Source organism: Pleurodeles waltl, chromosome 4_1, assembly GCF_031143425.1.
Source record: "Pleurodeles waltl isolate 20211129_DDA chromosome 4_1, aPleWal1.hap1.20221129, whole genome shotgun sequence".
NCBI classification, from domain to species: domain Eukaryota; kingdom Metazoa; phylum Chordata; class Amphibia; order Caudata; family Salamandridae; genus Pleurodeles; species Pleurodeles waltl.
Genome location: NC_090442.1, coordinates 389,088,557 through 389,114,250, shown reverse-complemented (window position 1 = coordinate 389,114,250; position 25,694 = coordinate 389,088,557). Strand labels below are relative to the sequence as shown.

Sequence of the window (25,694 nt, the reverse complement as noted above, 5' to 3'; positions counted from 1 at the left end):
TTTTATCCCCACTGAGAATGTAAAGTAGCGGTTTATGATCCGTCACAATGACAAACCTTCTGCCCCACACAACTTCAAAATCTTTCACTTGCCCAGACACAAGCCAACAACTCTTTCTCTATTACTGAGTAATTCAGTTTGGTTTCTCTCAATACCCTAGAAGCATAACTGATTGTGGCTTCACCTTGTTCAGTGTCCTGGACTAGAAAAGCACCAATCCATACTTGCATGCATCAACCATTATCCTACACGTTAATAATGGATTGTATGGACGTAGTGCTTTGGCATTGGTCATTTCAGATTTTACCATCTCAAACGTGTCCTGACAATTCTTGTCCCACGTAAATTCAACACTCTTCTTCAACATATTAGACAAACATTTCATCTTGGAGACGTAATTAGGAATAAACCTGGAATAAAATTCACATAATCCTACAAAAGAGCGCAGCTTGTCCTTATTCTTTGGAGGAAGACAATTGCGAACAGCCTCCACAAAACCAGGTCTTGGTTCGACACCCTCAGACGAAACAACATGCCCGAAAAACTCAATCTCTTTTTTCCAAAATTCACACTTTTCATCTTTAACAACCACCCCATTTTCCTCAAAAATCTGTAGAACTAGCTTAAGCACTGTATCGTGTTCTGGTAACTGTTTGGCAAAAATCAGTACATCATCCTGGAACACCAGGACACCTTCAACATCTTTCATCAGTTGTGACATGATGCGTTGGAAAACAAGCAGCTGAAGCAAGACCGAAAGGCAGCCTACGAAATTGGAAAGTACCAAAAGGCATGTTGAAAGCCGTATAATGTCTAGAGTCTTCTTCAAGGACAACCTGGTGATATACCGAAGCCAAGTAAATTTTTGAAAACCACACCGCACCACTAAGTTTCTCGAACAAATCATTAATCCTGTGTAACGGAAAGGAGTCGACACAAATCTCTTTGTTGAGACTCCTTAAGTCAACACATAAGCGCATCTGGCCACTGCGTTTGCGAGCGACAACAATTGGGGACAACCATAAGCTAGACTCAACAGGCTCAATTACCCCTGATAATTGTAATTATTCTAACTCCAACTTAAGATCCTCCCTCAAGCTGAATGGGATCGCTCTTAATTTGTGCTTAATGGGTATGGCGCCTTTTTTTTAATTTTGATACTATGTTTAAATCCTTTGATACATCCTAATTTTTTCTCAAATACACTAGGAAACATCATATGGAGAGTTGACAAATTCATGCCGCTATGGTCTTTAACAACCATTACTTGCTCAGTGGTACCAGGTCCCAGTACCATACCAAAGAGGCCTTGATGGAAGCAACCTAAAATAGTGAGACCATTGTCAGCAACATACACCTTTCCATGGATTTTGCACCCCTTGAATTCCAACACATCTTCGATGAAACCCTCCAGCTCTATCCTCCTTCCTTCATAGGAAACCGGAGCTCTGTCAGGCGGACACAATTTCCTAGCACCCCACGTTTTCCTAACAAGTCTAAAGTTATCATTGTAATGCGTTCACCGGAATCCACAAGTAGATGGAGTGTTTTGCCCCCCACACAAATATCCACATACGGGTCCACACAACATTCCTCATGATTTCCCAAAAGTGCTTGTTCATCGGTGACCACCACAATCATGTCACGGAATTCATTCTCCAAACACTGATTAGACACCTCACTGGCTTCAGACACACAGCTGATCTTGACATTCTTGTTCCCAGGACTCTGACACACCCTAGCAAAGTGGCCTGTCCGGCCGCATTTGTGACACACCACATTCTTAGCAGGACAACCCTTAGAGTCTTTTGCATGTGGGAAATTCCCACATCTGAAACAGATATTACTCCGTTTGAAAAATGTATTATTGCTGGACCTAAGTTCTTTGCGTGTAGAGACAATGTTGACACTGGCTTTCTCTTCTTCCTTGCGTTGAGACGAAAGTTCTTTAAGAGAAGCTTGAGCCAGCTCGATGCTCTTGGCCTGCTTAATCACATCTTCAAGCGAAGGATCCCCCATCGTAAGTAGTCTTTGTTGGATGTGTTTGTCACAACAATTCCCTATGAGCTGGTCTCTGACCAGCTGATCACGGAATGCGCCAAATTGACATTGTGCACACAGCTTACGAAGAGCCCTGACAAACTCATCAATCGATTCACTTTGTAGCTGGACCCTCTTGAAAAATTTGGGGCGTAAAACAACAAGGCTTGGCTGTTTGTCAAATCTCAGGATGAGTTTTTTTTACTGTTTCCTGATATTCGTCCAATTCTTCACCTTCTCCCGCCTCAACATCAGGAAGGTGTTTCAAAGTCTCTCGGCCTTCAAATCCCAGTGAGTGTAATAATAGAAATTCTTTCCTCTCAGGTCTGTACCGTGATGCTCCGATAGCCCCTAAATAAGTTTCAAACGCATCAAACCATTGAGTCCAAGACACCGGTGGTTCACCAGGTGTTTCTAGAAATGGTGGAGGAGCAGAGACAGATTGCATAGTGTTCCCTTAAATTTGTCCAAACAAATACAAGGACAAAAAAAAAAAAAAAAAAAAAAACACAAGATATATTGGGTGCTAAAATGCAGACGGAGGCTTCCGTCGCTATCCAGGAATAGACAAAGCCCGACTTGTTGTAACCAGTAGCTTGACCAAAATTTGCAAAGCTGTTGTAACTGTAGTCCAACCAAAACTTGTCAATAATAAGTAACTCCCTTTTTTTTTTTTCATTTTATTTTTTTTACTTGACAAGTATTTTGGAACAGTTAGTCAATGTACTAAAATGAAAAATTGAAGAAAAGGTAATCCAAGTGCAGCCATAAACGTGCAGGCACTGAAACGTGTGTTTCACTGTAGTAGTCTCTTTTCCTTAAACAGGTGGCTATGGTACGTGCCAGTTGCTAGGGTACCAGGCGTGAACAGAGAGAGAATGCGCGCGCACACCCTGCTTGCGCTTGTCATGTGACGCAAGGCAGCACCAGCACGGAGCACGCGAAGGGTTGGCACCGCGCGCAGACTGTCATCGGAGGAGGCTGCACGAAAAGATTTCATCCCGGAGGGCACACAAACAGGAACGCGGCTTCAGAACAGGTCTCACCTTAAGCAGAGATGAACTGTCCGACAACGGTGCCGCGTCCGCCTCCAGAAAGTGCACAATCACTGTGCGTAGGTTCTGAGGTGGCTCCAGGAAGATTGCTCATCGCCAGAATCATGTTGGGATCTCAGTAAAACGCTGCCAAACGAATTAGGAGCGAATTTCAAGTTTATTAGAAGGAAACTACAGAGCCACCTCATTAGCGTGCTGCCGGCACCTCTCCAACCGCCGTACTGCTGACAACACATTCTACATTCTACCCTCGAGTACCGCATTACACATGGTTTGTGTACGAGCCCTGCATTCCACGTGCCTCATACAACACAGTGGTGCAAAGTGACAGAGAAAGGTGGGAGCTTAGTGTTTCCTGCTCATGGAAACTTTAATCTGAGGAGCTTAGAGAATTTGAGGAGAGTACTTTATGATTTGAAACCTTCTCCGAGACCAGCACAGTTTGAATCATTAGCAATTTGGTAACTAATAGTCAGACAGCAACAGCAACTGAAATTTGAGAGAAGAATGAGAAAAACTGAGAAGACACTAGCAGAAGCTTGATGGGATAGCGTTCAGAAATTTTGGAGAGCTCAGACTTTACAGGGAATTAAGTTGTTTCCTGCAATTACAAAAGAAAATGAGAACGAAGCTAAAAAATAATTGAAAGAGGAATTCTTATCCTTCTGACAAAGAGCAGAGATCAACAGAATCTAGGAATTCTGACACAATGAAGAATCAGATGATGAATTGATTCTACAGTTGTTGTGAAATCATCCCCCACCATATGCAGCCCATGAGAGAAGTTTAAACACCAGTGTAGATCCTACAGCCCCGATATCAGTTGAATCGACCCAGAGCCAGATACAGGTTAGTCATAGTGCTCCAGTTACTTCAGCAATTCAAAGGCCTATGCTGCAGATGGATATTCCCAGAGTTTACCAAGACCTACCTATCGCAGATACTGCTACAAACTGGATAGTGCCGCCAGGACAATTTTACCAGAAGCTGAGTTTAATTCAGATAGTCAACTCTAAATCTAATGTCCCCGATACAGAAGGTCCCGAGATACAACCCCATAGCAGGATCACAGACTGAAACGTCTGCATTAATGAGTCAGACTACAGGAATAGCATGCCCGAGAGAGACAAATGTCAGACAAAGTCCAGATGCAGGGTCAGTACTAGTTACCACAGGTCCAGTCATACCATTGTTCACCCAGGGAAATCATGAGAAAAGTGAGCAGAAAACTCTGAACCCTAGTGTAGAAAGGAAGAGATATAACGCACATGTGAGAATGATAATTCCCATGAGACCAACATTTGATGGAACAAGTTCGTTAATTGATTTGACTCCTTTCACGACTCCTCCAAATAATGAGGAGAGAACTTACATAAGTCCAACATTAGTACAGCAAGGTGTTGTTCAGCAAACAAGCAATATCAATTCTTTTCAAACAATGAGAAGGCCGAGAATGAGAGGACACAATCCAAGTTTTCAAAATAATGTGAATGAGAAGCAAGGTTTTCAGCCCATGCAATAGGTGCAAATGCCACATTTGCAGATGCCCCAGTCATAGCAAATGCAATTGCAAGTTCAAATGGTACCTAGACAGCAAATTTAAATACCTCAAGCTTCAATGGAGAAGCAGCATGTGATGCGTCCTAAGCAGGTCACAGCTCAAAGGTTTACTCAGAGTAATAACAGTGCACCAATTCCCGTTACACAGCGAGGATGGAATAAACAATGATTGGGTGAGTGAGAGTGTAGATGAAGAGGAATGTGTGTTAACAGCTTCACTAGAGGTAGATCAGAAAGGTCCATGTGTGAAAGGAAAGGTAATGGGTCACAAGGTTTCATTCTTAGTGGACACAGGATCTACACGCTCTACAGTAAGAACTGAAGAAGTCCCAAACCTGCCCCTCTCAGGGAAAACAGTCCAGATTCTAGGAGTCGCAAATCAGTATTTGACAAACCCCATTACAGAACCAGTTCAGGTTAAAATTGGCAACTTTAAAGGATTACACAAATTCATAGTTTGTGACTCGAGTCCGGTATCCTTGCCAGGAAGGGACATGTGCAAAACGAGATGTTCAATTACTTGCTGAAATGATGGAATTAAAATTCAGACAAAACGTGATGATGAAGATGACCCAACCCCAGAAACAGGTTGTGACACTGAATTTGGAGTAACCTTTGATTAGTTTCCTCCAGTCTTCACAGTGAGAGATCTTCCTTCTGACTTACAGGGAACAGTTAAAATGAAAGTGTGGGATTTTCTAGGAAAATACATTGGTCCAATAAAAGGAGTTGGGCCAGTTAAGGTCCCAGTCAAGGCAAATGTGATTTTTCCCCAGATTCCTCAATACCATATGACACATGGCACAACTGAAGGAACTGCACCCATAATTGCAGAATTTGAAAACCAAGGAGTTTTGAAAAAAGTGTTGAGCAGTCCATGTAATTCACCGATAATGGGATTGCGAAATCCCTTTGGGAAATTTCAAATTGTTCAGGATTTGAGGAAAGTAAACGCTAATGTAATTAAATGTTGCCCCGTAGTGCCAAAAGCAGCAGTGATTTTGTTTCAGATCCCGTGCGATGCTGAATAGTTCACAGTAATAGACCTGCCACAAGCATTCTTTTCAATACCTCTTTATGAGGATAGTCAAATTTAATAATTTATTGTACAGATAATAAAATCCAATACAAAAAAAGAAAAATAAGCAAAAAGAAAAAAAGACTAAATTCATGCTAAAAACACACCACGATTAGACACGCAGAACATATTAAAAAAAGATAATCCAGTCTAAAAATGTAAAACATCCTGCAATATAAAAATAAAACACTGGGGGTCACATAACTAAAACCACCAAACCCAGAACCCCGCATAGTACACAAAGACAAAGTGCATGGACGCAGCCCTAAAGTGCATGGTGCATTAAAAAGTAATTGCACTAAAATCAACATATGCCATTAGAGCTCCTCAACCTAACTAGTAACAGGCAATATAGCAAGAATTTAAAGGATTCAGATTATACCTGTTCATTGCTTGCAGTGCCATTGAATTTAGATTGTGCAATTTTCATAAATTTAGTCAATAATACATTTAACGTTGGGTTGCCTGGGTCCAAAGACTGAATAATAGCCTGTTGACAGGAGCGGATTCCCAATTCATTCCATTTGTTCCGAAGCAGGAATCTACGCTCCTTTTAATAAAGCTGGACACAGGTAAACCACATGATCAATGGTTTCATCCACGTTGTTACAGCCTCTACATATTGTCCCTTCCCTAGGAGATAGCTGCTATTGGGGCAGATGTTTTAAAAAAAAAAACAATCTCCCATCCTTAAGGCCATGAAGGCCTTTTTCAACCAAAACCCATATGGGCAAGAGAAGAAACTAGACGACATGCCTGGCTTGAAGGATTCAATTACTGCCCAGGCATGCTTCCGTTGAACAAGGAGGGCACAATCTGAAGGATAGGAATACAATTGAATGCGCCTTTTAATGTCTAGTGTAAACAGAGGATAGGAGGGGTTACTTGCCCAAAGGTCACCAGCAACTAGATGCTGTTTACATTCAGCCAAGAAATGAGTATAAGTACACTTTGATTTCGACTCACTAAGTTCTTGCCACAGAACTGCCTCCAAGTGACCATCCGTGACCTGGCTTAATTTATAAAAAAAAGCATCAGCACCGACTGCCACCAAAACCGGAAGCCCAAATTCCAACCGTACCTTCGCAGGTGAAGCTAGTCGCGGGACATGAAAAACTCTCTTGTAGATTTTATTGACTAGCCTATTGAGTAGGCACAAGCCCTTGCCCAACAACATTTCTTGGCCGTAGGCCAGCGAGGGGATAATCTTTATTCTCATAACTTCCATTAGAGGAAGAAGAGTAGGCCCCTTTAAAACTTTAGATAGTATGGAGAAGGCCTCCTGCAGTGCCACAGCTTTAAGTTTAATTTCCTTCTTATGTTTAACAAAACTGCCCCTGGAATCGAAACGTACCCCTAAATATTTATAAGATTGGTCAGAGACAAGTTTACAGTTTTTATAATGCCAACTAAAGCCCTAATGTTTTTTACTCCCAAAGGAGACCACTTTTGTTTTAAGCAAATTGACTTCCAACTGATTCGCAGAGGTATACGATGAAAATTGGTTAAGCAGCCGTTGGAGGCCAATCTCAGTGCAACTAAAGAGTGCAAGATCGTCAGCATAAACCAGAGGACAGAGCCTAAGGCCACCAATCTTGGGGGGATGGGAGTTAACAGCATCAAGAAACATTGACATGTCCACAAGGAACAGATTAAAAAAAAGGGTAGGAAGGACACAACCTTGTTTCACACCATGAGTGGTGGGAATTTTTCTGGAGAGGGAGCACCCATCACCAAGCTTATTATGGACCCAAGTGTTTGTATGGAGCTCTATGATAGCACCCAAGAGTACTGGGGGCATGCCCCAGTTTTGTAGTTTGGTCCACAGGGCATTCTGCGGGATCCGATCGAATGCTGCCTTAAAATCCACAAAACAACAGACCAGACACAATCGCCCTGTCGATCAGAATAGAAAGTGCTAATAAGTTGGTAGAAGTGCCTGAACCAGCAGAGAACTCTGTTTGGACAATGGGAATTAAGGCCTTTGATTCCACCCAGGAACGAAGATCTTGCAACAAAAGACTAGCGTAGTACTTAGCCTCATTATCCAGCAGGGCTATCATCCTAAAGTTGGCGGGATCTGACCATGGACCGGTTTTATATAGGGGATGAAGGGTGGCGCCACGCCAAGATTCAGGTATCGTTGAAGTCAGGAGGCAGTGCTCGAACAAATGTGCAAGATGATTGGACCAAAAGAGATGATCTTGTTTAAATAGTGCCTGTGGAATGCCATTGGGACCCAGGGCTCCAAATTGCTTAGCCCTCGAGATGATGTGGGGGAGACTAAATTGAAAGAACTTTCTCACTCCCTGCGAGGGAATTAAGGACCCCGTAAACAAGGGACATGTATTAAACGAAGCAAAAGTACATCTATGGGCACACTCATCCAGCAGTTTCCTATTCTGCTCACTAGCAGAAAAGTGGATAGTCAGGTAAAAGGTCAAAGCTTCTTCTGATTTGTCGGCAATGCCAGTGCCCCTTTGGTTGCTAATTAATTTGTTGATAAGGGACCAAAATTTCAAAGGGTTTGGATTTTTACTTGCACTTAAAAGTTTAGCCCAAAACTAAGATAGGACTGGTGGTCAACATAATCAGCCTTCCTGTAATCTTTCCTCAGTTTGTATTCAATGAATAACAATTCAGAATCTGGGCTTTTTCTAATTGCCCTTGCCAGCCTATTACGCGCTTTCTTTAGATTCCTAGAAAGTTTAACCCATAAGTGAATTGGTGTCGCACAGCCCAAACCCTCAGTGTCAAAGAAATGAATACATTCAGTCAATACTATGCCGTCAATAGAAGCATTCCATTTAAAGCGCTTTAGTGACTCAAAACAAACACCACCACCCACTGCCCGCATAACATCATGTACAGAAAACCTGAATTTGATAGATACAATTTGTGCTCTCACTTCGGGACGAAATCAAAAACCTTTCCATGAAAGGAAATAATTCAATATTACAAATGGTGTAGTCTAAATAAGAGCGAGATCGACCATCAGACCTTGTCCACCAAGGGGGATCATCGTCAGGTAAACGGCCATTCAGAACTTTAAAGCCCATACTTTTAAGGTGTGTTACTACATACTCTCTCAACTTGCAATGCAGTCAACCCTGGGGCCTTAATTGATTGGGCATTGACTGGCAGTTACCATAGACAGGTCCCTCAAGAGCCTCCATTGTGTCCTGAGACGGGTTTGTATTAAAATCACCAGTTATAAGATAATTAGCACATGGGTATTCCCCAACTAAGTTGCTCACAATCTGCATCAGTCAAGACAATCTGCCTTTTCTTTCTTTTGTTACGGGCGCAATGTAAACATTAATTACTATAAGGGTCTGCTGTACGGTCCCATTCCTTATGACGATCCCCTGAATCCAGTTATCATCCCAAACCAGTGGCAATATACTCCCATTTAAATTAACAGTTACATAGGCCAATCCTCTCTTAGCACGGCCGTTCTTACTCATTCTATGGGCCGATTTCCATATTTCTAGATACCCTGGCAATGGGCAGCTGTGCTCAGCCCAGGTTTCCTGAAGGGTGATTACAACTCAACTGTTAAAAAATGTTAAGAGGTCAGCTGACGCAAACTTCCGTGCTACCCCATTGATATTAGGGACAAATATTCAAGTGTTTGAGCAGAACCACCCCCCCGTGAGGGTCAATAGGAGCGTCAATTTCTTTTCTGTTTCAAATTTTTGAATCAAGTCTACTTTTGGTATCGGATTCCTCATGGGTTTTCAGAGTCACCTTCTATTTTCAACCAGATCTTGAAAAAGAACCTGGAGTCATTGGAAATGCCTTTTCAAACGACATTGGTACAGTACATTGACGATTTGTTGGTTGCCTCAAAGAAGAGAGAAGCATGCCAGTATGATACTACTGCCTTGCTGACTCATTTAGGAAAGAATGTACATAAAGTGTCCCGAGAGAAAATTACAGTACTGCCAGAAAGAAGAGAAGTATTTAGGTCACCTAATTGAGAAAGGAACTAGGAAAATCTCCAGAGAAGGGGTTACAGCCATACTGCAGATGAATCCCCCAGCAACCCAGAGAGATGTCAGGATGTTTTTGGGAATGGTAAGCTATTCTCACCAGTGGATTCCCAACTTTTCAGTCACTTCAAAGCCATTGCAGGAGCTGAATCACAAGGAAGTCACTGATCCCTTAGTGTTAGATCAAGCCTGTATGAAAGCATTTTTGGAGTTGAGAGAAAGTCTGTGCAAAGCCCCAGTTTTGGGAATGCCTGACTACACAAAACCCTTTATGTTGTTCTGTCATGAGCGTGATGCATGTTCTTTGTCTGTCTTGACTCAAGTCCATGGTGGTGTAAACTGGCCAGTAGCATATTTTTCAGCTACTTTGGACCCAGTTGCAGCAGCTTTACCAGGATGTCTGCATTCAGGACTGAGCCTCACAGTGAAGGCATTGTGATGGAACATCCTTTAACAGTCATGGTCCCTCACTCCTTTGAAGTTTTACTTAGCCGAATCAAAATTCAGTACCTTACAGGTGCCTAGCTAGGAGAATATTCTGCACAGGTGGCGGAACTGGTAGCCCTTACTAGAGCATGCCATGTTTCTGCATAGCTTAAAGTTACCATCTTTATGGACTGCCAGGATGGATTTGAGTAGTCCATGCTTTTAGCCAGCTGTGGTCACAGAGAGGTTTCTTGACCTCTTTGGGTTCACCAGTCAGAAATGGTGAGAGAATTCATGAATTGTTACAAGCTGTTCAAATGCCTGAGAAGAATGCCGATGGTGAAATGCAGTGCACACCTGAAATCACAAGATTGTGTCCACTGGAAATTGATATGTGGATCAAGTCACAAGGTTTTGCGCATTGAACTGTATATCGTTCAAAGACAAATGGGAACTGTTATTTGATGAAGATGAAATGGGCCCAAGTTATGCATTGCATGTTATAGATACCTTGGAAGAATTGAAAGCATTTCAGGATAACGTTGACAAAGAAGAGAAAAAGAGTTGGGTCAAGTTAAAATGTGTTCAACGTGAAGACGATGTTTGGATTTCAGAGGAGGGACAAGTGGTCCTGCCAAATAGTTTGTTGACTCAAATGGCTAGATATTATAATGGTCAAGCACTTCTTAGGAGGGGTGCTATGATTCGAACGTTCAAGTAGTACTGGTTCAATCTAAAGTTCAGACAGGTTGCCAAAGCAGTTTGCCATTGTTGCGTCATCTGCCAACAGATGACCATGGGTAAAGGGACAGTGGTCAATTTGAGCAACATTGGAAGAGCGGGAGGCCCATTTAGCAGAATGTAGATGGATTTCATTGAGATGCCTGTGTGTGGAGGGTTGAGATATGTTTTGGTGATTTTTGCATCTTTAGTCATTGGATTGAAGCTTTCCCTACACGAAGAAATGACAGCCAGACAGTAGCAAAGTAACAACTTAGGGAACTGATTGCACGTTTTGGGTTTCTGGTCTCTTTAGAATCAGATAGAGGAAGTCACTTCAACAATGAAGTGATTAAATTACTATGTTCAGCTTTAAACATTGAGCAGAAGTTGCATTGTAGTTCCTGCCCTGAAGCCTCAGGACTTGTGGAGCAGAAGAATGGTACCTTAAAATCAAGAATGGCGAAAATGTGTGCGGCCACAAATCTGTACCGACGCACTGCAGTTAGTTCTGATGACAATAAGAAACACGCCCAACTTGAAAACAGGATTGTCACCACATGAGATCCTCATGGGAAGAGCAATGAGGTTGCCAGTGGTGCCAGACAATGCCTTTGTGAACATGACAGATGATATGGTGTTGGACTACTGCAAAGATCTGGCAAAGATCAGGTGGAAGCTACCACAATTCAACTTTCTCAAGATCAAGAGCAGGTGATTGGTTTGTGATTATAAAGCACATGTTTGGAGCCTTGGTGGAAGGGTCCTTACCAGTAGTGCTGATCACTACTATAACTGTGAAGTGCACTGGGGTTCTGAACTGGATCTACGCAAGCCATACGAGGAGAGTACCAAGTCCATTGGACAATGAAGAGGAGTTGTTGAGAGTACCAACAACATCCCAACCAACTTCTGCACTGGAGAAAGGAGAAGGAGAATCAGAGACTGAATCTAAGCAGATCGCATCCAGTACTAACATTCCTGCGAGAGACGAAGGAGATGACCCACAGGAGAGTGACAGTAAACCAACCTTAACTGAGGTAACAGGAGAGTCTAGGAAGAGAAGGGCTCTCCCAGAAGCGGACAGTCTTGAAAGACAAACAGAGCAAACAGCAGATCCCGAAGGGGAAGGAGTTGAGGCGATCAACGCCAATGTGGTCTGACTCCTCCTGAACCAGTGGCAGGCACGTCAAGAGAAAATCCTGCAGAACAAAGAAATTACAAGTCAGACATTGAAAAGAGCATTAACGAAAGGTCCACTGAAAGGCGATAAGTGGCCAAAGTCACAAGCAAAGAGAAAAGAAGCAATTACAGTGACAACAAATAGGGAAGAAGTAGACACGACAAGGAAAGAAGATTTGAGTGATAGAGAACTAAATGGAGATCGAAGTTTGAAAACAAAGAATTGGAAGTCGAAGGTATGCTGGTCCTGAAAGGGCGTATGCAACGACAACGGAATGGCAGAGCAAATTTCTGTCTTTTTGTTTTGATCGAGACATTCCAGGTCAATATTTTGCCACTTGAAGGAGATCAATTAACTGAGCTGTTGAAAACTGTAAACTGAGAAAGGACAAGAGAGACTATTGAAAGTAACTGAAAAAGACTTTTGATAACCTAATTTGACAAGCTACTAAACAGATTTTGACAAGCTACCTATTTTTGACAAAAGCTGTAAATAACTGCTAAAGAAAGACTGAAGATTTGTTTTTAAATTTTTCTGCATAGTTAATATTTTTTTCTTCTACTTTCTGATTCTTTATAGATCATGGGTAACCTTAGCCGATAGGAAGGATCGGTGCTGTAAATATATGGGTATTGGTTAGGCGATTGCGTGCGTGATATTGTGTCTGGCATGGATTGTGAGTATGACTCTTCTTGATAAGAGTGTGGCCAACCATACCTCAGCTTTAGAAACACCTTCTGCACTCACAGAAGTAGATAGGTTTAATTTAGATGAGAAATATTTGCACGTAGATAATGCCCAAGGAGAATTTTCTTCTAATGTTTTCTATCACTTATTGTGTGAGTATGTTGAGACGATGGATGCAAGAGATCGTTATGTTTGCACGCAGATTTTATAACTAGGAGTACATTCAGTATTTCTACTCCAATTACGATGTTGCGTTTTCGTTTGTCCCAATAATTAAGTACCTGAGTACAGTAGCTAAGAAAAACACCATAGAATTAGTGAGTGGATTCTTTGCGTCTACGTTGACATTTGCCACAGCTTCCGCACATAGAAACAACCTAACATGCTTGCTCACATCCAGAGAAAAGAGCTTCTTAGATCAGACAGACGATAGGAGAAAAGCATTAAAGGAGAAATTAGAAAAAAGGCTTAGAGAAAAGGACATTTAGAAATGATTATACATTGAGTGAAATAAAGATACAAGGAAGGTTAGCTTTAGATGCACAACACGTAGGAAAGCTTTGTGTATATAGGCCTAAATCTAGAACTGATACGTTGTTTATGGGAACGAGTGAATGCAGACGTGTGTATTTGTTTCAGAGTAAATGGACGTTCATGTTGAATGGACAGGATCTGGCAATTCTGGGAGTTTATTACATCTGTGGACCAAATGCATATTACAGTCTTCAAAGAGGATGGTATGGCACATGTTACTTGGGTATATTTTGCCCAAAGATATTTCAAATGGAGAACTTGAGTAAATTACCTACAATGACTGAATTACATCATGTTAGACAAAAGCGAGAATCATATTCTGGCATATTTGGAGACATATTTGGAGCAATAATTCCTTCAGTAGGAGTTACTTTGAATTCATGAAAAATTCAAAAGTTGTTTACTATTGTGGATAACATGCTGGCAAATTTTTCAGGAGCCATGATCCTGATGGATACGGAAATGGCTGCGGTAAGATCAATGAATCTTCAGAACCGCCTTGCGTTAGACGTTCTTTTATCAAAGGAGGGCAGAGTTTGTAAAATGCTGAACTCGCAACATTGTTGCGCATATATTCCCAACAATAATAAAGAAATTATAAGACTTATTAACAATCTGACTAATGATGTGCTGATTTGAAATAGCTGAAAGAACCAGGAGTTTGGGAAAATGTTTGCAAAGGATTTGCTTCCGGTGGAAATTGGCATGGCAACCTAGGAAAAGGGATAATATTGAAAATGATACAAGGGATATTAATTATTGTGATTTGCAAAATTTGAGAATATGTAAATTGCATCATGATTAAATTAAACAAAATTGAAAAATGATCAGAGGAGGGAAGAAATTAAAATTGAGAAATTGTTCAGGGAAAATTCGAAAAGAGAAAGAAGTAAGAGATATAAGGAGGTCAACTTTTAGGGGAGCAATAATTTGTGTGGGAAGATGTAAGTGTGTCGACATTTAGTCATCAGAGGAGGGATTGTAAACGCTGAATTTCTACTAATATTCATGTAATTTGAATTTTGAATCCGCATAGAATTTGACTTAATATACAAAATAATGTGCGATGTAGAAAATGTGCCCACTTGAGTGACAGCCAGTAATCACGAAGTGTCCGTATTAAATGCTTAAACAAATTGATGTGCTCATGTTTAGATTAATGCAGTAGTAAGTTATATTAATAATTACTTATTGTGTATTTACTTTATTAAAATTTAGGCCTGTAGTGATATTTGTATGTTGACCACTGATGTGGTGTCGCATCACTTTGCATCTGGCTTAGCTGCCCACTGTCACTTTAGTGGTCACTGGTTATAGACTCCATTTTGTATTCAGCCTAGACTCCATTTTGTGTTCAGTTTAGCTTCACTGCCACAATAAAGATACGAGTATTTTTCCACACAAACATGTTATGCAAGGTGTTTTTCATTTCTGCGTGTTTTCCTTCTCACCGAAGAGCTAGGACATATTATCACCTAGGACTGGTACATAATATGTAGGAGGTAAGCAGTCAGTACGATAATAATGTACCAGGCTGATGTTTATAATACAAGCAGAGAACCGGTTGACATTAGGAGAAATGCCTTGGGATGTTGACCAATTCTCAACGCGTTCCTTTCAAAGTTTACCTAAACTAGCCAGCATTTTTTAATATTTCCTTCTTAGGGGAGGGTTTTTTCCAGAAAGCCCTTTCCATGGTTCTTTAAGATTTAAAAAGATGGCCCCACTCAGTAGCAGTGAATTCCGAGACCTCCGTCAGGATTGGACGTCAAATGCCTGACATTTGTCCACTGAGGGTGGAGATCTTTCTTGCAGTTGAACGGGGTCATCTTCTTGCTGGCATGAGAAAGATGAAGCATCTGACAGGCCCTACGGTGATTAATTTTTATTAATTATTTGCTTTGCATTGCATATGAATATATATCTATATATCAATATAAGTGTTTGTATCTTTGCATGTATATAATTGCTGTTTATAGATTGAAGATGGTCTTACGTTGTTGTTGCACATTTTGAAAGTACACTTTTTACTATTCAAACCTTCCTTCACGAACCTTGCAAAAGCAATAATAAAGGTCTTCTTCAGATTAAGAAGTGCATTCCAGAGACTCTTTTCAACTGCTTTCAGTGTGTATATCTTGGCTTAGTCAAAAGTAAAGCAAAACAAGGCCTTAAGTTAGCGAGGTCTTGGGCCTAGTAGCACAGCCTCATGAGAAATGTTCGCTTGAAGAAATTAATACGTGAATTGTTTTCCACTGAGTTGACAAAACAATAGCAGATGTTTGTCTTTTCTCGTGAGAACTGCTTGCTAGAATGTGCTATATTAGTTACTGTTACATTGTATAGTTTAGTGTGTGAAAAAGGGACGTTCACAGGAGCGAACAATCGATGCGCTGACTGGAGGACAGAAGGATACAAAATTGTTACCTGACGAACCGGACGATGGGAACAGGAGAAGAGGAGCCAATCATCCACATGTGAAAGACAGTTTAGTTATATCTTAGATTTGAAGTTCTAATTCGATTGGACTAAATGTAAACGTACAATTCTTGGACCAATGGCGATGTGGGAAGTTTTGTAGATTATTTTAACTTAGCCTGACTGCACAGAGAGAGAAGCGCTCATTTCTCATTTCCATTTTCCATCAACGAGGTGTACTCGCCTTTTGATTTCTCTTACTTAGGGAATTGTATCTTTAACTTTATTGCTTAAACTTCTGATGTTGAATGCTGATCACTTAGAGTTTGCTTTCCATATGTTTCAGATAGCTTAGAGTCCCTGGTTCTGAACCATTCCCTTTCATGGTCAGATGCTGACCAAACAGATGTGCAATTGACGAAGATAATCACAGCTTACTGATCCATACTGAGGAGAGGTATAACAAAATGCAATTGATCTTGTTGTGATATGTCTTGTTTCTACAAACCGCTATTTTGATAGAGCCATAGTTAGATGTTTTTCCAAATTTATGCTGACTAAATTGTTTTGCATGAAGCCCAAACATGCTATTCTAATCAGAAGGTTAGTAAAGGAAATCATAAAATGCTAATAGGTTGCTATTAATAAAATAATTGATATTACTCAGTTGCTGAATCTAGATTTATGCTATTTCTATTGCACAGTTGTTCTTGCTATTGATTTGTACTGTAACTCTTGAATGCATAGTAATCCATGCTTTAGTTAAATTGAGATTCTTTAGCAGATTTGGTCAACTGGTAGTGTTTTTGTATGTATACCATTTGATTTTGAGACTAAGTGACATGATATTAGCATTATTAATACAGGGAAATAAACATTCTAAACTTTACACAAAGTCGTGGTTGTCCATGGCCTAAGGGGTCATGGTGTGTGAGATTACTGACTTCAAAGATTATTAATACTATTGATTGATATTGTTAATGATTTGCATTGAAATTAAGTCTTGTGGTGGGACTTACTCTAAGTGTATCCAAGAGGTCCAGCGAACCTCTAACGCGTCCCATTATAAATTAAAGATAAGAAACCAAATTAGGTCAGATGCGCTAACAACCCTATATTGGCACAGTGGAAACATTAAGCCTGAAAATGTCGATCTCCAATGGGGTGAAATCTGCGATGCTCAAGTTGTAACGGTCTTGTCCTTCCCGAGTGAAAATCACCTCATTCAACATTGTAAGGAGCCAACAGATGGACACCCTCCTAGAGCGGACTAGTGCAAACAACTTTATGATCCTTTTAAAAACAATACTGAAAAATCCTAAAATGATGTACATGACCAAGTTTTCCCCATTCTATTATCATTACTTGCACTGACAGAGAAAGTCAAGGAAATCAATACACTTGTAGCTGATAATCACCAGGAATAAACACAAAGGAATCATCATTTATGCCAAAGCAACTTGTCCTAAAGGCTACTTGCATACAAATATTTAAATATGAAGCCTGAAGTAATATTTTTAATACGTACTATTACATAACATTATTACAAAATGTGCATTAGAATCAAAGAGCTTTGCTGATATTGACAAATATGAAACTGGTTGACTGATAATATGGAAATGAGGACACAGGCATCAAAAAGCAGAAACAAGCACATTATCTGTTTGTACCACGTATCTTACCTCCTCTTGGAGTGAACTGATCTTATGAATAAGGGAAATATTGTCCTTTTCCTGTTTAAAAAAAAAACACAAAATACAAATATTAATGCAAACCCTACATACATATCACAGACATCCGTAAAAAATAGAGCTATACTAGTAGTGTGTTCTTTAAGTGCATTAAAGAGAAACAGCGCATTGTATGGTTGAAGGAGCGCTCAGACTTTCTGCAGCATTTATCCATTGTCAAGAGGTGGAGATATGCGACCGATGAGGTGGGGTGTATGTCTATGTATCCAGCAACCTATCAGGAACACCAATTCTACATATTCACTTTTTCATCATACTTAACCCTAAGCCTGAATTGCTACCCAAACTCTAAATAGGTGAATTTAGTTGTTGGTGTCTCACAAAAAGCCGACTCAAAATATGACCATTCTGGTCATCGAAACTCAGGCAGAACATCTCTTATGTCAAAAAACTACTTGAGGAAGTGTAAAAAAAAAAACAAATCACTATGGAAAGCAATACTATGATTCATAGAAAACGAAGCAATTACATGAGATTTAAAAACCTCGTAGTGGGTAAAGCTCAACATTTTCCTCAGCACCCGCTTCCACTTGACCAGAACAACAAGCGCTATGAAGCAAGTGGGGGCACTTCACAAGCCGGGTCGCTATTGTTGTAGCCTCTGGGGACAGTTATATTGTCTTACTTTATCGCTAAGTGTTCATCCTCTGGCGAAAGCAATTGTGATGGGTAAAAGGAAAGCAATCGAGGGCGGGGCTGGGGTGGTACAGAGGAAAAAACACAAACGGCAGAAGTATGCAGCAAGTAACTCAGTATTGGATAGGATAGATAATCTTCTGGTTGATTGTGAGTATATTTTGACTTCCATAGCCGTATGCGATCTGTTTGGTGCTTTTCTTTTTATTACTGTTTTACTTTAATCTTTTTGTAAATAATTTTAGGATAAACAGAATATATAAAAAAAATATATATTTTTAGAATAGCTTTCAACTACAAAACCCAGTATCTCACAGTTTTATTTGGTCCTAATATTTGTTTTACCTGAGTCTTAATGCTTCTTTTTCTTAATGTTTGGTTTGTGGTTAATGTATTGCTTTTGTTTTATGTACGTACACTTTTATGACAACTTCTGTCGAATAAAGCTTATGTGATTTGATTAGACAGGAATTTGTGCCAAAATCTTACGTCTCCTTGAGGCGGGGGTAACAAGAAAGTTTTTAATTTTCATTTTTCCAACTTTGCATGTGTGGTACATAATAGAACACTCATACAAAGTGGGAAACGCCTGAAGGTATGGTTTTTGCACTGGAAGGGACCCCTTTCAGTATAAAGCCTAAGCTTCAGAGGACACACCCCCTTGCACTATGGCCAAATGGGATGGGCATTGGCGCATGGCTGCCAAAAGTGAGCCAGCGCATTGGAAGAGAAAATAATATGCACATCTTATTTGAGATGGTGCATTCTGTCTCTCTCCATTTAATGCAAGGCAGCACAGCAAATTTGCTTCAGTATCGCCCCAAGTCAAAGAATAGAAAATCTGGGTCACAGTCTCAACTTCACTACCTGTTACTTGACTCTCATTCACTTTCACTCACATACACATGCTTACACATACAGACGCACTTGCTCACACAAACGTGTGCTCTCTCTCTCACTTTAACAAATTCACACTTACAAGCATGAATAAATTTAAAACATTTTTACTTACCACAGCTGCCACCAAAGGTCCTAAACGTGCTCCATGTTTTTACCCTAATAGTGAATAGTACTATTCGCTATTAGTATAATGAAAAAATGGCAGACAATAATGGATGCAGAGGTGCACCTGTGTTCTTGACACTGAGTTTGCCATCTCGGAGGCCAGAGATTGCAAGGGCAAGCCAGATTCACAGCAGTGACCCCTAGCGACCCGTAAATGACATCCGTGTATTTCTGTGCAAGATAATTTTATTTTCCCTGTGCATTTTCTTTGTATTGAATAGTTTTTGATTTTGATATAGCGCCGCTAAACCCTAAAGTGTGAGAGTGCTTCAAAAACATTACGTGGATAATAGATTTTAATAACAACAGTAAGGAAAATATACATGTAATGTAGTAAGCATAATTAAAGCACACATGCATCATACATGTAAGATTAATATATGTTTATAGGTGGTAGCAATTCTGAGAATCAGATGGTGATAAATGTATTAGATAAAGGTGACAGAGCCCAGATCAAACCTCCAGGTAAAGGTTAGTATAAGAACCTATTTATACAACTTAGGAGCAAATATAAAGGCTATTAGTCTGCAGCATGGTAAACATTAATACGGTGGTAAGGACTGTAAGGTATCTAGAGAAAGCAAGATATGACTTATACCTCATCAGGTGTCGAATAAAAAAAATGCCATGTTTGGGGGGGGGGGGGGGGGGGGTGACTCCCACCTGAGGAAAATGACTACCTAATCGGAGAGCTCTGCTGCGCCAAGGGACAAAAACATCTATCTCTGCTGATGCACTGCCTCCACGGACACTTTGCAGTGCCCAGCATATAGGAGGGTGTGGTGCTTTCAGTGACCCACTTTTGGCAAAAAAATCTTCGGGAGAAACACCTTTTATAACAGTGCTCCAGAAGCTGCCTCAACGCCGGACACTAAAATGGCCAACACCAGGACTCCCTGTGGATGAATCTCTTCTCAACTACCCCAGTGTCACTACATACATTCTACCACTAGAGGTGAGCACTTAGAGGCACTACTCTACAATGCTCTATAAGGGTAGGAACCTATGATATACAAAACGAACCTGCTGACTACAGCAAATATAGCACGGGCACTCCCATCCTATGCCTGACCGTAAGATGTCCACCTCCATTTAATACAGCTGTCTATAAAGCATGCTCCAAAACTTTCTTATTTCTAAACTACACACATTGGGATCCTGAATATCATCGCCTCAACAACCCAAATTGCAGCCAGGAGGGTGCAAAGAATAATCCCTTACACTCCAAAGTGCTGTATCTTGATATTCAACAATCTTCATTGAGATACCATATAAAATTATTAAAGTGTTACTATCCCAGGAAGGATACAGATTTCTGAACCTCACCCTACCTCCCAACATTCGGCACCTCCGTTAAACATCTCAAGGACTACCGAAATCCCACTAGTTGCACCCAATGCAAAGTATACAGGAAGGTTCGCTCTCAAAATGGCAGACTCCAAACTGCATGACACCAAAGAAGCAAGGAGAGGTCTGAAAGAGACCAAATCAGCACAAAAGAGACACACGCAGGACCCCAGCCCCAGATTCCCCTATAAAATCTAAATCGGAAAATTCTGCAACTCTAGACCTAATTATGCAGAAACTCAACATGCTACACATGCTAGACCAATCCACAAAATCCACCACAGAAACTGTACAGAATGACCTTGCATCTTTGAAACAAGAAATGATACAAATGGGGGGGCAGAGTCTCTGAAACAGAATCATAGATAAACCTTCTGGAAGACCACAAATACTCTTCTAAAACTTTATCAATCACCACCGCAAGACTGGCTAGACTGGAAAGGAATATCACCAAACTCAAAGACAGAAATAAGAAGGGGCAACTTGCACATTTCTGGACTTCCTGAAGGTAGCAAAAACCAAGCTCCCTCCTGTGCAACCTTTATTGAAAAATGGATCCCCCAAGTACTCAATATAAACTTAGACAAGGACTTTGAAATAACCCGAGCGCACACAGTGCCCACACAGAAGCCTGCAAACAGCGAAGCTCTATGAGCCCTCATTTTCAGACCCCTCTGCTACTCACATACTTAAGCCATTCTCACACAGATGAAGAAAATACAGAGAATTAGGTGGTAAGGAACCTCCATTGGGATCTCTCAAGATGACTCCAAAGGCACTGTCAAGAAACGAAAGGTGTTCCTTTCCCAAAGGAAAACTCTGAAAGATCTGTCAATAGGTTCTCGTTTATTGGTCCTGTACAAATAAAAACAATTTACAACGGCAAAACTATAATTTTTGACGATCTTAAAGGAACTGAAGATCTACACTGCAGATATCCAAGACCTAAAAATGACTTCTTAAAAACTCAAAAGGAATAGCTAACACTTAACACAAATCCTTCCTACTAACTTTCACTAACTTTCTATTCGCTTACTAACATAGGATAATCAAGGCTGCCCACAAACAGCCTAAATAAAACCCAATTCACGTTCTTCCCATAACACTGCAGAACTCGGATTGACCCATGAGATCAAAACACAGGCATACAAGCTCTTTCATCCATAATAACTATAACAGGCTGAAATATTTGTTTGACTTGCTTCCACTGCTTCAAACAGACAGAATAAAGTGGTCAGCAACCTACAAAACCTTAACTAAACTAACTAGCACCTACTAACCTAACAATAAACCTAACAACATTATAATTGCCTTCAACCCGATTAAGGATTTATTGTAATGTTTCATCTTCTCACTTTCAACATAATATAGATTTATCAGATATTATGTTGACATTAATATTGATACCAGCCTCAATTGTTATTGAAAGTGCATTTTGACCCACAGCTTAAACAATACAAAAATCACTAACATTTGCCCGCACTACCTGCAATACAGTAACTTGGGGTCACTTGACCGTCTCGCTTAGATATGTGTTGAATCTATGTTGAGAATATGCTGGCACTATGTGAACGTTATGCTGGTACTAGGTTGATATGTTGTTGGTTATAGGTAGACACTGTACTGGTAACTTGTTGAAACTCTGTAGGCACTATGTTGATATTATGTTAGCACTAGAATGACAGTAAGTGGAGAATAAACTGCAAACTGTATATTGTACTCCATAATTATGAAATACATTGGGTACCATTTTTCACAACCCTAACTGTTGACATAAACATTTACGCAGCAGAAATAATGACGTGTCACCAACTGACACCCATCCCACAAATAGCCATCTCACTTACTACAAATATTACACTTTCTATATGTACTACAACTACTATACCTGCAAATACATTATTATAAACAACAGAATACACATTATTATCCACTCCCACTAATTGGCAACTAACTCACTAGGCACCACTACGGAAACAACTCCAGGCACGCCAGCCACTGTACAATATAGATAAACTTACCAAACTTGGACACTGCTGTGAGTTAATACACACCACATTCTATACAGGGCACAGCAAGACTGCACTCCAGACCTAGGATCGAGCACTTGTGTCCTCCATCGCCTCTCCTTAGTTAGATTTTGTCTGATACCACTCCATGGTATTGAGATTCTCATCATAAATATTTAAGCAATCACTACACTATCATTTTCTTCTCCATTTTCTTTTTACCTTTCATATCTATTTCCTTTCCGTCCTCCCTACCCCCTTCACCCTTCCTCTCTCACCCATTCCATTACCCTTCACCCTTGCCATCCCTTCAAACCCATCTGCCCACCCAAGGCCCTCTTCTGCCCCCACCTCAAAGGCAAAGAATAACTGTCATTTAGCTGGTTACATTACCAAGAAGAATCACCTCCCATAAAAACGGATAACAAAAAAATACTCTTCCTTAATGTCAAGGGTTTAAATCACCCAACAAACAGAAAATGCTAGACTAATCACACAAACTTAAGGGAGACCTGAAACTCCTTCAGGAAACCAAGGTTGCCATGAAAGAGGCAAACCTACCTAAAAAAAGCATGGGTAAGTGACTTATCGTTCACCCAGTCACGAACATAACACAATGTCTTGAAAGCCTCTGGCCCCACTATCCTGTCCTCCAAAGCAGACACCGAAGGCAGATGGCTTCTTACTAAATTACACAGGGACGACACAAATTATAATCTTGAACATCTATGCCTCCAATAACGACAACCCTACCTTCTAAATTAATCTGAATAAAAAACTCAACTTTACCTCCCAACTGCAGAATGATTCGAAGAGGAGATTTCAATCAACCCCGGGACACCACCCTTGAAAGGAATTCTGCATGTCAATTTAAACCCAACAAATTCCATAAACAAATGATAAGCGTGCAATTTTTTAAAACTTAAAGATATATGTACTATTTATTCCCACAGGGAAAGATTACTAATTTTAATCCTAGCCGCACAATACATTCTCTTGCATCGATTGTATCTTAATTGACAAAACTCACGTCCAAGCCACCTCTTCCCCAACCACTAAACCAATCCTAGTCTCAGACCATGGCTGCATTTCATTACTCTACGATATCACTTGCAATGCATTAGGGATAAAAACACAGAGAATGAACGACCTCCCCACGGAGGAACCTTCCTTCAAGGAAATAATCAAAAAAGAGATCAATAAATATATAGAACTCAATAGATCTTCTGGTCCAAATGCACAGATTATCAGAGACACCCTGAAATGCACTATCCGTGGGCACATGACTGAACTTATGTCAAAGAAAAACAAACTATACTACAAAACCTTAGACCAATGACAACTAAAAATAAAAGCATTAGAGAAAGATCACAAACACATCAAAGACAAAACTCAATTAAATATTCTAATTAAACTCAAGTATGAATACAACAAGATTGAGTAACAAAGCCCACCTAATAGTACAAAAATACAAAGGCATCCATTTCTGTGGACGTAATAAAGCTGGCAAAATAATTGCGTCTTATTTTAAAAAAGGCCTGTCAGTAGACTAGAATAACCTCTATAACCAACGAACACATCGTCACATCGACAAACGAGAAGGACATCCTAAATACCTTCGAAAAACATTACCGTACCCTCTACCCCAAAAGTAACATCTTATAACGTATGCTTAAACTACCTCAACAAAATTTAAAAAACTAAGATAGATGAATCAACAAAGGATTCACTAGAACAACCGATTTCTCACAAAGAAATCATAAACATAATCAAAACAATGAAAGCCAGGAAGGCTCTGGGCCCAGACGGCTTCCCGGCGTCATTCTATCAAACTTGGGGTACCTCCCTAATCACTGCCTTAGAAGACTTATTTGCCCACTTCTACTCAAATGGCTCCATTGAGGGCTCCACTGTGGAGCCAACCATAATTGTTATACCCAAAGTAGGTAAAGACCCAATAATCCCAAGAACTAATGACCCATATTCCTCAAACACAGACTGCCAAATATATGCAAATATCCTAGCCCTCAGAATAAACCCATTCTCAAGAAAGTATTACATCCCTCTCAATCGGGATTATCAAAGGAATATTCAGTGCGGATAATATCAGACTTTTTAGCCATGCGATTGAAATAGACAAACTCCTGCCCCAACCAACCTGCATGATAGCATCAGATGCAGAGAATGCCTTTAATAAGGTATCCTGGAGCTTCCTCCAAGCCTCAATCATCTCCTTCAACTCTGGCCCTGCATTGTCAAAAATGATCTTGCTCTATACAGAAAGCTAGAATCAACATCAATGGAAAGTTGTCTAATCGCTTTTACCTCCAACAAAGAGCCAGACAAGGATACCCTCTCTCTCCCCCAACTATCTTGACTAACGCTATAACCCCTACTTACATTGATCAGAGAAAATCCATTCATCCCCAGTATCCCTTCCTCATCATACCCACAAAAACTACCCGCCTACGGGGATAACATTTCCCTTTCCACCAACCAAGGAGACTCAGTCTTGCCGCACATCATATCCACCATCAATGACCACTCTAAGATGTCAGGCTACTGCCTCAACAAGGAAAAGGCAGAGGTTCTTCCTCTCAATGTGTACTACACCAGCTTACATATCAGCCCCTATATATTCAAACGGACCCCAGATAAGATAAAATACCTGGGAATATGGTTCACCCATAACCTGAAAGACTCCATCAATCTCAACGAGAAAAAGACACTAGATAACATCAAAGATAGCTTAGACAAATGGCCAACCAGGTTCATTACTTGGTGGGGTAGAATGGAATCTATCAAAATGCTAATTACCCCCCTCATTTACATTTAAAAATCAGCACATCCCCTACATAGCTCTCAGATACACTTTTTTTTCTTTAAAACTAAAATAGGCACGTTACTTACCGAATTCCTCTAGAAGTCTAAAAAGCCCAGAATTGCCATAAAGAAACTGAGACTTCCTAAAAAACTTGGTGGCCTAAACTTACCCAACTAAAGGAGATACAAACATGCTTTCCTAGCGAAACAGGGGAGCCACTGGCTCAGAACCACTGTAGTGTGGTCAGTTTTACGTATTCGTTGTGCTTTAGCTTCAGGCTTTAGGCCTTTGTGCACTTTGCCCTGAATATATTTTATTCATTTGCTGACAGCTTAGAGCCTCTGTGCACTTTGCTCTACATGCTTT

The 25,694-nt window shown here is 40.4% G+C and overlaps 1 protein-coding gene across 2 annotated transcripts in view; it reads right to left on the bottom strand.

Moving 5' to 3' along the window:
* The window catches only part of IRAG2 (inositol 1,4,5-triphosphate receptor associated 2), an 871,311-nt gene that overhangs the window by 532,006 nt on the left and 313,611 nt on the right, over positions 1-25,694 (bottom strand). For both annotated transcript variants that reach the window (XM_069228582.1, XM_069228581.1), the window contains exon 9: positions 17,379-17,429. In XM_069228582.1, the coding sequence (XP_069084683.1) occupies positions 17,379-17,429 (51 nt within the window). The remainder of the gene's footprint in view (positions 1-17,378; positions 17,430-25,694) is intronic.